The sequence below is a fragment of the Papaver somniferum genome, chromosome 6 (assembly GCF_003573695.1).
Source record: "Papaver somniferum cultivar HN1 chromosome 6, ASM357369v1, whole genome shotgun sequence".
NCBI lineage: Eukaryota > Viridiplantae > Streptophyta > Magnoliopsida > Ranunculales > Papaveraceae > Papaver > Papaver somniferum.
Genome location: NC_039363.1, coordinates 111319850 through 111334994, shown reverse-complemented (window position 1 = coordinate 111334994; position 15145 = coordinate 111319850). Strand labels below are relative to the sequence as shown.

Sequence of the window (15145 nt, the reverse complement as noted above, 5' to 3'; positions counted from 1 at the left end):
TACTAAAATTACGTTACAAACAAATAAGAGTCACAAGGTAATAATAAAAATAACACATTTTTATTTCAGATATTCCCACTTGAATTGAATAGGCAAACCGAAAGGCTATTGGTATTTGTTGGGGATTGAACTTCCACAAGCTAGAATGGAACAAAAGGTGTAAAAGTAGTGCCATTAGGCCCATTACCATTCTGTTTTTATTATACCAAAACTAGAAAATATTGGTGGTCCACTATTATGAATTGATTATTTTGTGAATAGTTGGTACAGTAAAACCGCTGTATAAGAATATTCTAGAAACCACAAAAAATATTCTTATACGGAGGTTTAACTTGAATAGACTAAAAATAAATAAATTCATATGTGTATTTAGGCATATTCATGCCTATGCATAGGAAAAGTAAAAATGTATCTAAGTATATACAAAAACTATTTAAATGAGGATTTTTTTATATATTTATGTATATATAAATTTTTAATAAAAAGATTCACATACATCACAATTATCACATCGAAAATTGACAAATGAAATCAAATGAGTATAAAGATACTCATACTAAGTTGTGCATAAAAAATCAAAAAATCTATTTGAAGGAAAACGAACTTGTAATATGGTTACAAGAATCTTATCATCTTAAACTTTGATGTATGACAAGTGCCATATATTTATATTATGATGTCAATTATTCTTATATGGAGGTAGATTCCTTAAAACGTGATCAAAAAAAATTATGACTTATTCCAATATGGAATTCATTCTTAAATATATCTGGCCCAAATCGTAACCATAAATTTTTATTCTTATATGGAATTTATTCCTATACGGAGTATTCCACCGGAGAGGTTTTACCGTATTCAAATAACAATTTTGGTTAAAGTTTGCATTAAACAGGAGGAAATAATCACTAGTTAGTAGCAAAGCATCCTAGAAATATAGATCATTTAAGCTTGAATCTGACACATCTCCGTCGTCGCTCCTAAGGTAACTACTACTAGCTCCTAAGGTAACACATCAGCAAGCGAGTTCAAGCATGAACGAGTCTGGTATGCAATAATTCACACCATAATTCAACATGTTCTTTACACAAAGTTTAAGTCATCCTTGGCTATTAAACATGATTTTAACTTAAACATGTGATTATTCTCTTATGGAAAAAATATTTATAAGATTTTCATTTAAATATGAAATTAAGATCATGTTGAGTTTAAGCTGTTGTTGAAGAATTTTCGTAATGTAATAATAGAAAATTTAAAGAAGATAACATATACTCATCTTCGATGCGTTTATCGCATCTCAGTATTTCCAAGCATTCTTTTGGGCCGAATCGAACATAAGGATGTTAGGATTCACGACAAATATGTTTACGGAAAATATCGGTCTTTGTAGTATTTTGTGGTTTTTACTTCGATAGACGAATCTTTTTTCGGCTCCCTTTTTTAGTTCGGTTGTAATCATTGGGTTGGGCGTATCCTCTTAAGTGTTTCTTTCAATGAATTTTCTTATTGACCAAGTATCTCTGTAAACAATATCTAAATGGCTGAAAATGAAATTCATACACAAACTTTTGATTATATTTCAAAATCAGGAATTAGGCAATGCAACATGTTACATCTGTCATTGTAATCTAATCATTTAAATCTACTATCGATTGAATCCTCAAATAATCAATCAAGAACAGGAAAACTTCAAAATGAGATCAAAATAGATCCGGTGGTAGAAGGTGAAGCTGAAAATGCTGATTTAGATAGAGCAGCACTGCCTCGTTCCCGTCAGTTGACTAAAGTTGAAAGGAGTTGGTTACTTCAACCCCACAAGCACAAATGAAACAAGAATGTCGACTTGGGCTGCATAATTTGCAGTCGTAGATCCGTAAAATGGTGTACTTGGATAGCATCCATATCTCTACTGTTGATCATCCTTCCACCTGTAATAGTAAAGGTGTTACCAGAGCATCATTCCCATTCGCCTCCTCCAGACAAGTACGCCCTCATTCTAAAGAACGCACTGTTATTCTTTGATGCACAGATGGGTAAGACTCTCTTCATATGCCTCTTTATTTTTAGATATTCTTTCATAGTTCTAAGAAGCTACTTCTGTATCTACAAATTACAATGTATATAACCCATCTGACTGATTCTTATGATACAGCTGGGAAACTGCCACAAGACAACAAAGTTCCATGGAGAGGAAAAATTTATCAGTGAAAAAGGGCTGTGTCAGAGTGAGCCATTCTCACTTTTAGTTTTCCTTGTTGTTTCTGAGGTGTTAAATATTATGTTTAGCAATGTAAAAGTTGCTGGTATTCTAGGAGGCTTCAGAGTTAAATAGGATGGTACTTTTATTAGTCATCTCAATTTGCAGATGACACTCTCGTGTTATTGGATGCTGACGTAGTTCAGGTAAACATCTTAAATATATCTTAGAATATATTTCTGGTCTTAACAAATTTTAGCAAATACAATATATTCGCTTTGGGTGATTGTTTGCTTTGCATAACTGCATTTTATAGCCATGGTGCTTTGCTGCTCTTATAATGGCTTTCCTTCCATTTACTCAATTATCCGTTTGGGTAGATCTTTGGCTAAGTCCAAATGTCATAGGAGTCATCGGGGATTTGTAAAGAAAGATTGGCCTCTTGGAAGAAAGGGATTCTTTCTGAAGCTGGTAAAAGCACACTAGTCCACTATTTTTCGATTTTCATGCACACCCACCCCACCCCACCCCAACATTACGCTGATATATGCATTCGTTGGACACCCGATCCTAAAGATAATGTTAGTATTATACGTATATAAAAGTTATTATATAAAATTGGTAGACTATATATATATATATATAGTTTTCAATTGAGATGCATTGAAGTTCCTCAAAGATATTCAAAAGGTATCAATTTTGGATTGATCGAAGGCCCTCATGTCAATAAAAATTAGAATTTTGGTCATGGGAAAGACATTATGCTATTTTTGTTATGTTAATTACTAATATTTTAGTAATCTAAGTTTTAAAACTAAGTTATATTATTCATTTTCGACATTTACTTGTTTTCGTTTATATTTTTTTTGGATCCATAAATCAATCTGCATCCAATCCGCTTATCTGCGGGTGTCAAATTTGACGGATAATGGTTTGGACGTGGATGAAAAGGGAAAATTAGGCTAAGGCCCAACCCATGGATAACCCATAATATGAGGCCCTTAATTAAAAGAAGTTTAAATCTAGGCCCCGAGTTACTAAAAGACATCCATGTCCTTTTATATATTGTCAAGCCCCGAATTAAATAAAAATTTAAATTTAATCCCCAAACTATTAAATCTAGGCCCAAAATTATTAAAGTATAGTGTGAATGTATAGACAGAAGTTACACATGCATATGGCATGTGTATCCAAAAGTTACACATCCTTATGCCATGTGTAATGCAAAGTTACACATCAAAAAAATAGACATCAAAAAGAACGCATACAAAAATTACATGTATTACTTTAATATTTATTTACAATAATTTCTTAGTATGTGTGACTAGAAGTTACACACGCTTCTGTGTAATGTAATTGAGAGTTACATATGCATCTATCTAGTGTAATTGAGAGTTACACATGCATCTGATTTGTGTATTCAACATCAACTCCAATTTCAGCGAGACTATTATCACATTTAAGCAATTAGCTTTTATGAAGTTATCTGAAACCTGAAATATAACAACAAGCAATCAGTATTTATAAGATTAAAATGAACAGTACCTACAACAATGTATATTCAGTTTCACCTACACAAAATCACATTTATCATAAGGAAATGTGAAATTAAGTAATTAAAAAACAGAGCTTAAGAAACAACTTTGCTGCAAGAACTCAAATTTTTGCAAACTCAAAACAAGTGCTCATCAAACACACCAAAGTATAAGCATATGCAACAGATACACATCCACATAGCATGTGTAACTCACAATTACACATTCAATTAGCATGTGTAACTAGCAGTTACACATCCATAAAGCTTGTGTAACTGGCATGCGTAATTTTTTGGTTCAAGGTTTGTTCATTTTAGCATGTGTAATTAGAACATATTCATGCATTTGACTAGTATAATTCAAAATTACACATGCATCCTACTTGTGTAATTAGGAGTTACACGAGCATATAACATGTGTAACTAGAACTTACACATGCATCCTACTTGTGTAATGTGAATAAATACGCAGTCTCGACATAGAATTTGAAACTAAAAACAACAAGAGAGGGATCTAAAAAGGTGTACCAGCAAGCAAAGAAATGTCGTCTTCCCTGTCCCTTTTTCACCAAGCATAACTATAATCTGAAGATCAACAAACTCTCCCTCCATGATATGAAGCTCAAATTTCCCTATCTGCAATACGAAGTTTACGTCGAAAGATGAGGTCAATTCATGAACTATCGCATCCTTGACAAGGTGGTTAAACAATAAAGACTTCAAACACATATGTAAACGGGAAAATAAACAGCCCAATTAGAAGCTTCACCAATACTTTTCTCATACATTAAGACAACTGAAAGTCCTAATGATTCAGCTAATCCAGATTCTTCAGTTATGTCTTTAGTTAATGATATTTCATAGTTAAACAAGAATTTATAGGTATAATAACAACTAAATCTCCTTCGTTTAAATCAAATATGGCTTTTACTGAAATCGAATTTTAACTGTAGCATAAACTGAAATCAAATAATTACCTATGACGACTGTCACCACCACTTTCAAACAAACGATCATCATGCATATAACATAGACTTTATAAGTTACACATCTAATTAGCATGTGTAACTAGTAGCTGCACATCTAATTAGCATGTGTATATATAAGTTACACATCTAATTAGCACATATAACTAGTAGCTACAAGTCCATTTATCTTGCCAAGTTATAACACTCTGCAAATATGATCAAATCATGAACTGTACAATAAACATATAATGTATGTTGATGTATATAAGAAATCACAGACCTGCTCCGCAGAACGATACATGGCATGACTATGCATTAAGATTCAGATACACTAGATTGGCCTCCAGCAATAAGCACGCAGTTCTGTACAGGAACTCCAGCATACTCTGCCCTAGCGCGCAATGTAGTTACCATCTTTTCAGAGGATGAATTTTTGATGTGGGCGTTCTTTGATGGGGGCATGAGGGACAAATCAGGAGTTGACATGTGTTTTTCATATTAATTGATTCCAACAAATTTTGTTTCCAAAAAAACAAGACAAGTTTATTTTTTGAGAAAATATTGGTTATCTTAATTGCTTATATTTTATATTTGATATTTTTGGAAGCAAAATTAGTTGAATCAATTAACATGAAAAACACATGTCAACTCCTGATTTGTCCCTCATGCCCCCATCAAAGAACGCCCATATCAAAAATTTATCCCTTTTCAGAGCTGAACGGAAACTCAAAAGTATTATATTCCAAACTCTCTCGAATTTCTTTTGTTACGATCTGAAACAAAATAAACAAACTTTTCAGTCTGCATTGTATTAAGATCAACACTAAGCTACTCACAAAGAAAAACTTCAAAAAGAATTTGAGTGCATTGAATAGTTTTTTTCCTTTTCATGGAAGAGTCGAGGGAGAGAGTTTTAGGATAAAGAATTGACCTGCTTTAGTCGCTTCTTTAGCTAGATCATCATTCAGACCGAATGATGGTCCTTTACTGAGAACAAGCTGGCCATAAAGCAACTGCCAACCAATGTATCTAGTCATTCCAATATGCATGATATACCTTTTCATAAGAACCTGCAATATATAGAACATAAACTTTATATCCCACGATGTGTAACTAAAAAGTTACACATCCATATAGCTTGTGTAACTAGTAGTTACACATCCATATAACTACTAGTTAGAAGAAATCACTAACCATTTCAAATTCTAAACCACCTCCAAGCGCAAGTCCTCCTATAACATCAACTGTTTGCTTTGGGCATCTGCATGGACGAACCAACATGACCAATCAAAGATAAGCTAAGATTCAAAATAGAAAATTTGAACTCTTACCATCATGTAAGGTTTCATACGAAACAACAACTTCGTTAGTTGGAGTATGATCTTACTTCGTCAACGTTCCAACAATAAACCCAAGTCATCAAAAAATTCAAGGAGATAGGGAGAGAATACAGATGAATACTTGTTGTTGTTTTCTCGGTTCTACCCACACCAGTACTAAGAGACTCCGATTAACAAGACACCAACATCTACTGCCAATTCTTCTTAAAATTCACAAACAACTAAGCATCAGATGAGAATTAGATACAACTAGTTATTACCGATTAATGGTTATAACTGAGAAATCCAAAAAATATTGGATCAAAAATCACTGCCATACAAAACAATTGCATCTATAATTTCATACTTCATTGTTCAAAAGGAATTATGACACAAATAATCACTGAAATGGTACACACAGTACATAAATATGTTAATGAACATTAGTACCTCTCTACAATTACTGATAACGAGGGGTTACACATATAATTAACATGTGTAACTAGTATCTACGCATCCAATTATCATTACGTACTCGTAGAGTCTGAAGGCATCATACTAAAAACTAATAGTCAGTACCAAAATATAGGTCCATGAAACAGAATCTTCGAAGTATGGAACTCCCCATCATGCATGATACACATTTTATCAAAAAATATACAGAAAACCAAATAATTTAGACAGTAATGCATTACCTAGCAGCCATATCAGCAGCCTTGCTGATACTTGAATCACCTAAACTTTTCATCTCATCGCCGCCAGTCTCAATTTTCTTCCCCTTGTCAGAATCAACACCATTTTCATTTCTCAAATTATTTGGTGAACATAAGTACCCTCTACAATTGCTGATAACAACAAGTAATCATCAACAATAACAAAAACAACAATAATCTAAACACATACCTAGATTTAAAACCTGTTGATTCAAGAAAAAACGAGAGAAATCTTACTGATTTGCAGATCTTTGCTCATATGACTATTTCATTTCTGCTGTTGTTGAGGATCTTCTTCATTCCATTGTTGAATCTGCACAAAAAGTAAGTAACTAAGGTTAAAACGACTTTGAAGATCTTCGATTGATTCAAAAACAATCAGGTTCTTCTTCTTCTCAGATCTGAACAGAATCAATCAAAATAAAAATCAAAAACCTAATCGAACTAAGAATGATGAACCTGATCAAAAACCTAATCGGAAATGATTTCTGCTACTTCGAATCAACCGAAACTTAGATTCAATTCAAAATCTTCAAAAAAAGCAGTCGAACCAACGAAAACCTAACCTGATGCAGATTAGAAACAATTACAAACCTAGATTCAAATCAAATTGATTGAATGATTTATTCATATTTGTAGATCAACCTAACCTAGATTCAACTAAAACCTAATCGGATCGATTCGTCTTCTTCTTCGTCGATCTGAATTCGATGCAGCCGGCTGAGAAAGAGAATGGAGAAGAGAGAGAAACAAAATTGAGAAATGAAAAATATCTTCTGTATATATACTAAAAGGTAATGTTGTCATTATTAAAATTTGGAATAATTAATTATGGGTCAGATCTGAAGAAAAATTGATATTTTGGGCCTAATAGTAGCATTTTTTTAAAGTATGGAGTTGATAGTGGAGGATCCATTTTATGGGGTTTCTATATGTTGAACCCATATAGTAGGGGGTTCTAGTATTTTTTACGGATGAAAATCTCAAATCGGCCATTTAAACGGATTAAAGACGGGTAAGACCAAATCCGCATCGATCCGTTGCTCGCCCCCAGCGAAGGGAGTAGGGCTCATTTTGTGGGCTTATCGTAATCTTGTACCCACAAAATTAATTTCAAATCCCTGCTCAACGGCTAGTTTTAGATATCGATTTGAGTTCGAGGGAGAGCCGTATTCAGAAACCCTAACGGTAACATTTGGGTCCCATCTCAAAAAATCCTTTAAAAACCTAAATCACATTCTCGAAAAGGAACATCTCTCTATCTCTTTGTCAATTGCGCTCTCAGTCTTATCACAATCAAATACAAATCCAAAACCCTAATCTCTCTTTTTCATTCCCTCCTCCGATTTTAGACGCCGCTTCAGTTTCAATAATCCGGTGATTTTATCAACCAAGATCAATGGAAACTCCATCATCTATTAGAAGAATCACTAGGTCACAAGCAAAAGCTTCTGTGATTAACGCTATTCCTATGTCCAGTACGTACTCTTTCAGATCTGAAAATTGATCACTCTAATAACTTTTGATTTGATTTTACTTCGTTTTCTATATTTTCTTGGATTTACTCAAATCTTAGTTCGATTGATTTTATTTCCTTCTCTTGATTTTCATGGATTTCCTTATTCATTTACTTGTCCGATTCTTAATTTGATTTCTCAGGGAAGAATGAAGAATCAGAAAAGTCTGTAACAAGGCAAAAGAAACCAGAACGATCTGCACTTACTGATATCTCTAACGATTCCCCAATTGTTGGTCTTGCTATGGGATGTATGGAAACTCCATCATCTTTCATCAAGAAATTGGATCAACCAAAGAAAACTCCTGGATCTGGTGAAGCTTTACTTCGTTATCAGGTTAAGAGTCTTTTACAGAAAGTTGAAGAAGAAGCAGAACTTTCTAAACTCACTTTTGAGAATCGTCCGTTTATTCAAGGAATTGCTAATTCTCCATCGGCTCTCTTAGCTCCTGCAAATACACCTCAAGTTTTGAATCTCTCTTGTAATGATATGAATATGAATGTGGATGCTATTATCTCTGAAAGCCGAGCACAAGTTCAAGAAGAATCTAAGAATCACCAGGTATAAAACAGATTTGATGAGTTTTTTGTTTTCGAGTTCCTAAGTGTTTGATGAATTGCTTCATTTGTTGTTCGGTTTTGTTGATGTTTGATTTTTCATTGTTATGTAGATGGCTATTGATGAACCAACAGGAAATACTCTTGAATCTCAGAAGAGTTTGATTACTCGCTTACTGTTCGATTTCCCTGAGAAATTAGAGAGCTCTGATTCATCCTCATCACCAGGCTCATCTGTATTGACAAATGAAGAAAGTAATGCTGAGAAAGACAAGTCTACTGATGAAGATGATGCTTCTGTTTGGTCTATTCAAGTCAATGCAAGTACTAAGGATGAAGATGAAGAAGGAGAAATCGAAGAAGTTGAACAAGATGAGGAAGAATGTTATGATGATGAAGAAGAAGAATATGAAGATGTTGAGGATGGAGGTTTCTTAGACGATCTGTGTGATGGTTTGAGTAAGATCACTGTGCAGGAGAAGAAATTGCCTGAGTTTGAAGGGAAGCATACTCGATTCATCTACAACAGTGACGGTGAGATTGAAGGAGAGGAGGATATTTCTGTCTCCCCAAGTAAACTTCGCTTGAAGGGTTTGCCAGTACCTGAAGGCAAGCATTTGCGTTTCCCTGATGAAGAATAGGACTGAAATTCTGCTGGTTGGTTCTTGTGGTGGTGGTGTTACTTGTGAGTGTCTTTCTTTGACACCATCTTTTTGGGTACTTCTTTAAAAAAAATTTTGAGTATTATGTTCTGTGTTTTAGCATTTTGTGGGGGTTAGATAGATGGGATTCATTAAGAATCAAGGTATAATTGATTAACTTGGTTGTTGATTGGAAAATTGAATTTTAGGGGTTTTATGATCAATTTCAAGTTGAATTCTGTAACTGAGAACACCCAAGTGTTTTGCCATATCTTATAAGAAATACAGTTTTATCTCATTGTTCTCTGATTAAACCAAGTCTTATAAGAATTATAGTTTTATCTCTTTGTTCTCTGATGAAAGCATCCTACAATTAGCTCTATAATTTTGTTGGCTTAGAAGCTCTATGTGTAGTTATTTGTCTAATGAAGACATCAAAGTTGAGAACAAGAAATCAAGAGAGACAGACCCATCCCTCTAAAGCTGCTGCTGAATCACATCACTGAATCACCAGGTATGTAACTATAGGTAGAGTTCCCAAATTCATAAAGAAATAACAAGGTATTATTAAAAGTAGTATTTATAGCCTCCAAGAGTGGAGTTCAAACAACTTAGAAATGTAAATGTAAACTTCTGTAAAACTAAGGTATAACCTGTTTACTAGTTAAGCTTCAAGGTGTCTGGAATTAAGAAGAGTAGGGGATTATTCAAGAGTAGGGGATTATTCTCGAGTGACAAGGTTCCTTGCAAGAATTCCCTCAAAGGTAATCCCAGGTCCAAAAGCAAGTATCAAACCCCATTCAGAATCTTCCTTGTTCTCCACTTTCAAGCTTTCTTCAATCATGTACTCCAATACATAAACGATTGTGTTACTACTAGCATTTCCATAATCCATCAAAGCCCTCCTACTAGACATCAACTTGTCAGGCAACAAATCAAGCCTCTTTTCCAATCGATTCAGAATCGCAGGTCCGCCTGGATGAACTGCCCAAAACAACTTGTTATAATCCTTATCACTGAAACCAGCAGGTTTCATCAACTTTTCACAGAATCCTTCTATGTTGTCTTCAATCATCTGAGGAAGTTCCCTCCCTAATTTGAAGCTTATCCCTTCTTCATTAAGCTGCCCATCAATTGTTTTCTCAGTGTCCGGCAGGAAGTTCTGGATTGCAGTGTGTAGTTCAAACAATGGCCTTTCAATTTCTGGTATTGGGTCTGTTCCTAGTATCATTGCTCCTGCCCCATCGCCAAAGAGTGCGGCTCCAACAAGATCATATGGACGATTTACACTTGGAGGCTTGAACCCAATTATGGTGGTCTCAGATGTTGCTAGCAAAACACGACTACCTGGGTTGTTCTCAGCAATATCTTTTGCTACACGAAGACCGGTAACACCACCAGAACATCCCATGAAGTATAGCAGAACACGGTGAACGTCAGGGCTCAAGCCGAGGCCTTTAGCAAGGTAAAGATCACCTCCTGGAAATCGGGCTTCACTTGAAGATACATAAACTATGTGTGTAATGTCTGAACTAGGTCTTCCCCAGTTTTTGATACAGGCTTGCGAGGCTTCAATTGCCATCTCAGTGACTGCCTTATTCGAGATGTCTAGACGCTGCTTCACTGTAGGCAGACCTTCAAGTGCAAGTTCTGGGTATTCCTTAAGCAAATCATCTGACATTACTACATACCTTGTCTTAACTGTTGTTGTCTTGCCTACAAAAATAAAAGCAGAATCGAATGACAGTTAAATTACTCAAAAACATATTAGGAGAGACAGCAAAAGAGAAGGAAAGTTGACGGTTATTTACAGAGACGAGCGAGCTTTTGTTTGAGATCAGGGTTATCGCATTTGGTGTTTCGGAAATACCCATCCACAAGCAACTCCTGCATTACAAGCTGGGGAGGAAGACCCTTGCCCAGAGCAAGAATTGTAGCCTTTCCAGGGGTGGCCTTCTTTGAATACGTGGTCTGATCTCCTTCAGTTCCCATTTTTGAAAAGAAAAACTGATTGATGAATCTTCTCCGCCTGATATCAGTACCGTCAGAAAGAATTGTTGGATTTAGAGCAATGGAAAGCTTTATGGATTATAGATCACTTTATAATGGTTGTATCCTTGAAGAACACAAAGATGGTGTTTCATTTTTTACACATTTGTTTTATCAACATTTGATGTGAAAGAATACATGAAAATGTTTGTTATTTTTTTGCTTGTTTTGGTGAATTAGTTGAGGAGCAAGGCAAACATGGACTAGGGAAAAGGTTTGTAGTTGATGCCTAGCTAGAAATCGAGAATTTCTTTTGTCCTCTTCTCTTTCTTTTTGTTGGTCACCACATTTTTGCACATCACTTCATTGCAAAGCTGCTTCAATGCTGACTTTTAGACGTAGTCCTTACAGCCGCTCTTTCTCTGCACTTGGTTTCAGGCCTGGTGCAAGACACGGAGACATGTAGAAGGTAAAAAATTACTCTGTCAGACTTTCACTATATAAGAACGATTTTTTGGGACCATCCTTTTTTTTTGGGACCATTGTTTTATTTTAGATAAAGATATTTATATTAATACCTAAACTACCCTAATAATTAATTTTAGGTTATGATTAGTTAAATGATTTAGTTAATAATAATTAGTGAGATTATATTAAAAGATGGTATGATTATTAGATGAGTAGAATTTTAGAGAAAGTAAAGTTAATGGATGATGTCAAGTCCTCATTTCAGGATGAAAATAGAGATTTCTAAAGGTGAATTGTTGTCCTGTTTATCTTTCGTGTTTGATTATGGAGGATTTTAGATAGTTTCTTGTTGGAGCGTGTATTTGGATTTTTATTCTTCTTTTTCTTTTGAAGGATTCTGTCATTTATGTTGCTCCTTCACGAGAGCTTGTATTTGTATTTTTTTTTTTTTTTATTTCTATCTAATTTATGTAATTTCGGTGTTAGACTTGGTGACGTCTTGGTTTTATTAATTCAAAATTTTCCCTTTCCGTATCAAAATAAATTTTCTTTCTGTAAGAGTAAGAATATATTGTTTCTTTCTTTTCTTTTTCCTAATTTCTTTCTGCAAAAATAAGAATATACACGTTCGTTTTGGGCCTAAACCTCAAATCCCTACAAACAAAAGGAAAAGACAACTACTCGTGGAGTACATAAGGAAACAATTTAAGAACCATAATATTCGGCATACCAAAATCTTTCAAGGCATACTGAATGAAGACAAAAAAGGTTGTTGAATAGCAAAATCAGATAACCCCTTAACCCAAATTTTTTTAATGGCAAATCTGCCCTTTACGTATTAGTGTTAATAATCTTGATTAGTGATAAAATATTTTGTTTAGATATTAAGATAATTTTCAGAATTATAAGAGTTGTTTAGATGAAAAATATGAGGAAAAAAAAATCAAAGTTTTGGTTTGGTTAAGAATGAGAGAAAGAGAAGGAGAAAGTGAGAAAATTATAATTCTTGATTCAATGGAGGATGAGGAGGGTCATATATCATCTAAAAAACCTAGGAAAATACACATCAACTACACCAATGATTCCCAAATGGCTGATTTCTTAGATTATGAATCATGGTTCGGCGAAACAGGTTGAGGTTCGGCTCACATCTATGAGCCGAATCTACCAATTGATGAACGATTCGGCTTACTGAATCTGTTTACTGCATGCGCCGAACCTATAATTTCCAATTCCCACCCTTTTGCTAGACACTAGTTCGGCTTATATGAAAGTTTCATAGTAAGCCGAACAACATCCTGAATAGCCCGGAATAGAATCATTACTAATTCGGCTTACATATCCAAATCCGTATGTGCCGAACATAATTTTTTAATTTCTGGGTTGAAATATTGTTACTGGTTCGGCAGATATGAAGAATATCGTATCAGCCGAAACCTCTTATGTTCAAGGTTCGGCACATAATATGATTATCGTCTGAGCCGAACATGAATTTGTTAATTTTTGGGTTAAAATATTGTTCGCGGTTCGGCACATATTGAGGATATCGTATAAGCCGAAACCTGTAAATGTTCATAGTTCGGCACATAATGTGATTATCGAATGCGCCGAACCTGAAGGACAAATGATTCGGCGTGTAACTAACATTAGAGGATAATCCGAACTCTGTAAATTCGGCACATAACTGTTAAGCTATTCATTAAAACATGAAATTGACGGTGTCCATAACCCAATCCCAGCACCATTAAAAACAAAGTTCAGCACCTTAAAGCAAAGGTGTTTGCAACACCATAAAAGTGTACTTAAAACTTAAGAAAAAGTGTACCATAAAATTGTACATAAAAGGGCATTTAACCACGACCCCTCTTCTTAGTTCCACGACCACCTCTTCTTCCACCTTGGTCTTCATCTTATGACGCATCATTACCGGGTTGGACGGTAGCACCAACTTGGCTTGTACCTTCACCAACTTGTCGAGACCTCTTAGTGGTAGGCCTTTGTTCGGGTTCCTCGGGTCCTTGTCCTTTGTTGATGATTGCATCCCACTTGTCGATGAGGTATTTTTTTTCTTCCACGGTCATTGTTGTTTTGCAACCAAGTTTGGCCTTCATTTTCTTCAACATCTCCCTACCCGCGGCAACCTATTTTTCATTTGAGAACAACTTATAACCATGAGGTTGAAGACATTTTTACCATAACTAATATATGAAAACAGTATAAAGTGAAGTCATTCTTACCATAACCTTGAAAGCCTTGACTACATCTTCGGAAGTAGACTTGTTGGTGATCTTGATTGGCCTCGCCTTCCCCTTATCAGATATCTTTTGCCTTTTCTTATTGATAATGAAGGGATGAGAAATTTGGTTATACCAATCCATATAGCCCGGATCCTCTTCACATGGATCATCAAGTAATGGTGTTAACTTGGACGTATCTAATGTGTGATTGTCTAAATTATTCCAAAACTCAACGGTGGGATCAGGATCATACTTTGGTTCCCAAGATGAAGTGGTGCTTTTAGTTCCCTTACCACTCTTTGGTAACAACCTGAATTTCTCGTCAAACAACGGAACCTTTTGGACACATCCTAATTGACGGAGTACTCGCCTAGGATCGTATATAACATAACCACCGGGATACCACAATGGCCCATGATACATACCTACCGGCATATCCTCATCTTCAACAACTTCATCTTCTTCATCTTCATTCTCATATGGTTGAAAAGCGACATCATCAACACCAAGACAGTCTAACGTCTCTCTCAAACTTGCCACCAACTTCTTTTTGTTCCTTTTCTTGGAGTCCTCGTACGCGTACCGTGCTGCAGTTGGCTCAGTATCAACATAATCGACATCTTTCTCAAATACTTTGGCCAAGTTCAAAATTGGGAAATGGTCATATATCCACACCTGCATCCAAAGAACCACATTAAAAAATCAAAGGAATTGAATTGATAGAAACAAGTTTTACTTGGAAACATCAAAGTAAGACTAAAGTTTGCAAACTCAGAGAACTGTTCGGCTTATATGGATCAAGTATTATAAGCCGAACCAAGTAAGAAAAAACTTCGGCTTAAAAGGTTTTATGGTTATAAGCCGAACCGTACTCTGAACTCCCAAAAGTTACCTGGAGCAAAGTGAAGTTCCCTCCGATGTTTGTACTTGTCAACCTAGACGCGGTGGCAAGTTGGTCCAGCAGGTAAGCGAGCGTAGCCGTTCCCCAAGCAAACTTGTTACAAGTTT

General features: G+C 35.2%; 2 protein-coding genes across 2 annotated transcripts; one reads left to right on the top strand and one right to left on the bottom strand.

Moving 5' to 3' along the window:
• The first annotated feature begins 7974 nt into the window (after window positions 1–7974).
• LOC113286049 (YTH domain-containing protein 1-like) lies at window positions 7975–9741 on the top strand. Its single transcript, XM_026534770.1, has 3 exons — window positions 7975–8206; window positions 8388–8806; window positions 8916–9741. The coding sequence occupies exons 1-3, from the start codon at window positions 8128–8130 to the stop codon at window positions 9441–9443; spliced, it is 1026 nt and encodes a 341-aa protein (XP_026390555.1). The 5' UTR covers window positions 7975–8127; the 3' UTR covers window positions 9444–9741.
• A 274-nt stretch (window positions 9742–10015) lies between these two features.
• Window positions 10016–11494, bottom strand: LOC113286048 (type III polyketide synthase B-like). The gene is made up of 2 exons (XM_026534769.1): window positions 11255–11494; window positions 10016–11159 (listed from the first exon to the last, which is right to left on the bottom strand). The coding sequence occupies exons 1-2, from the start codon at window positions 11433–11435 to the stop codon at window positions 10165–10167; spliced, it is 1176 nt and encodes a 391-aa protein (XP_026390554.1). The 5' UTR covers window positions 11436–11494; the 3' UTR covers window positions 10016–10164.
• Window positions 11495–15145: the final 3651 nt, after the last annotated feature.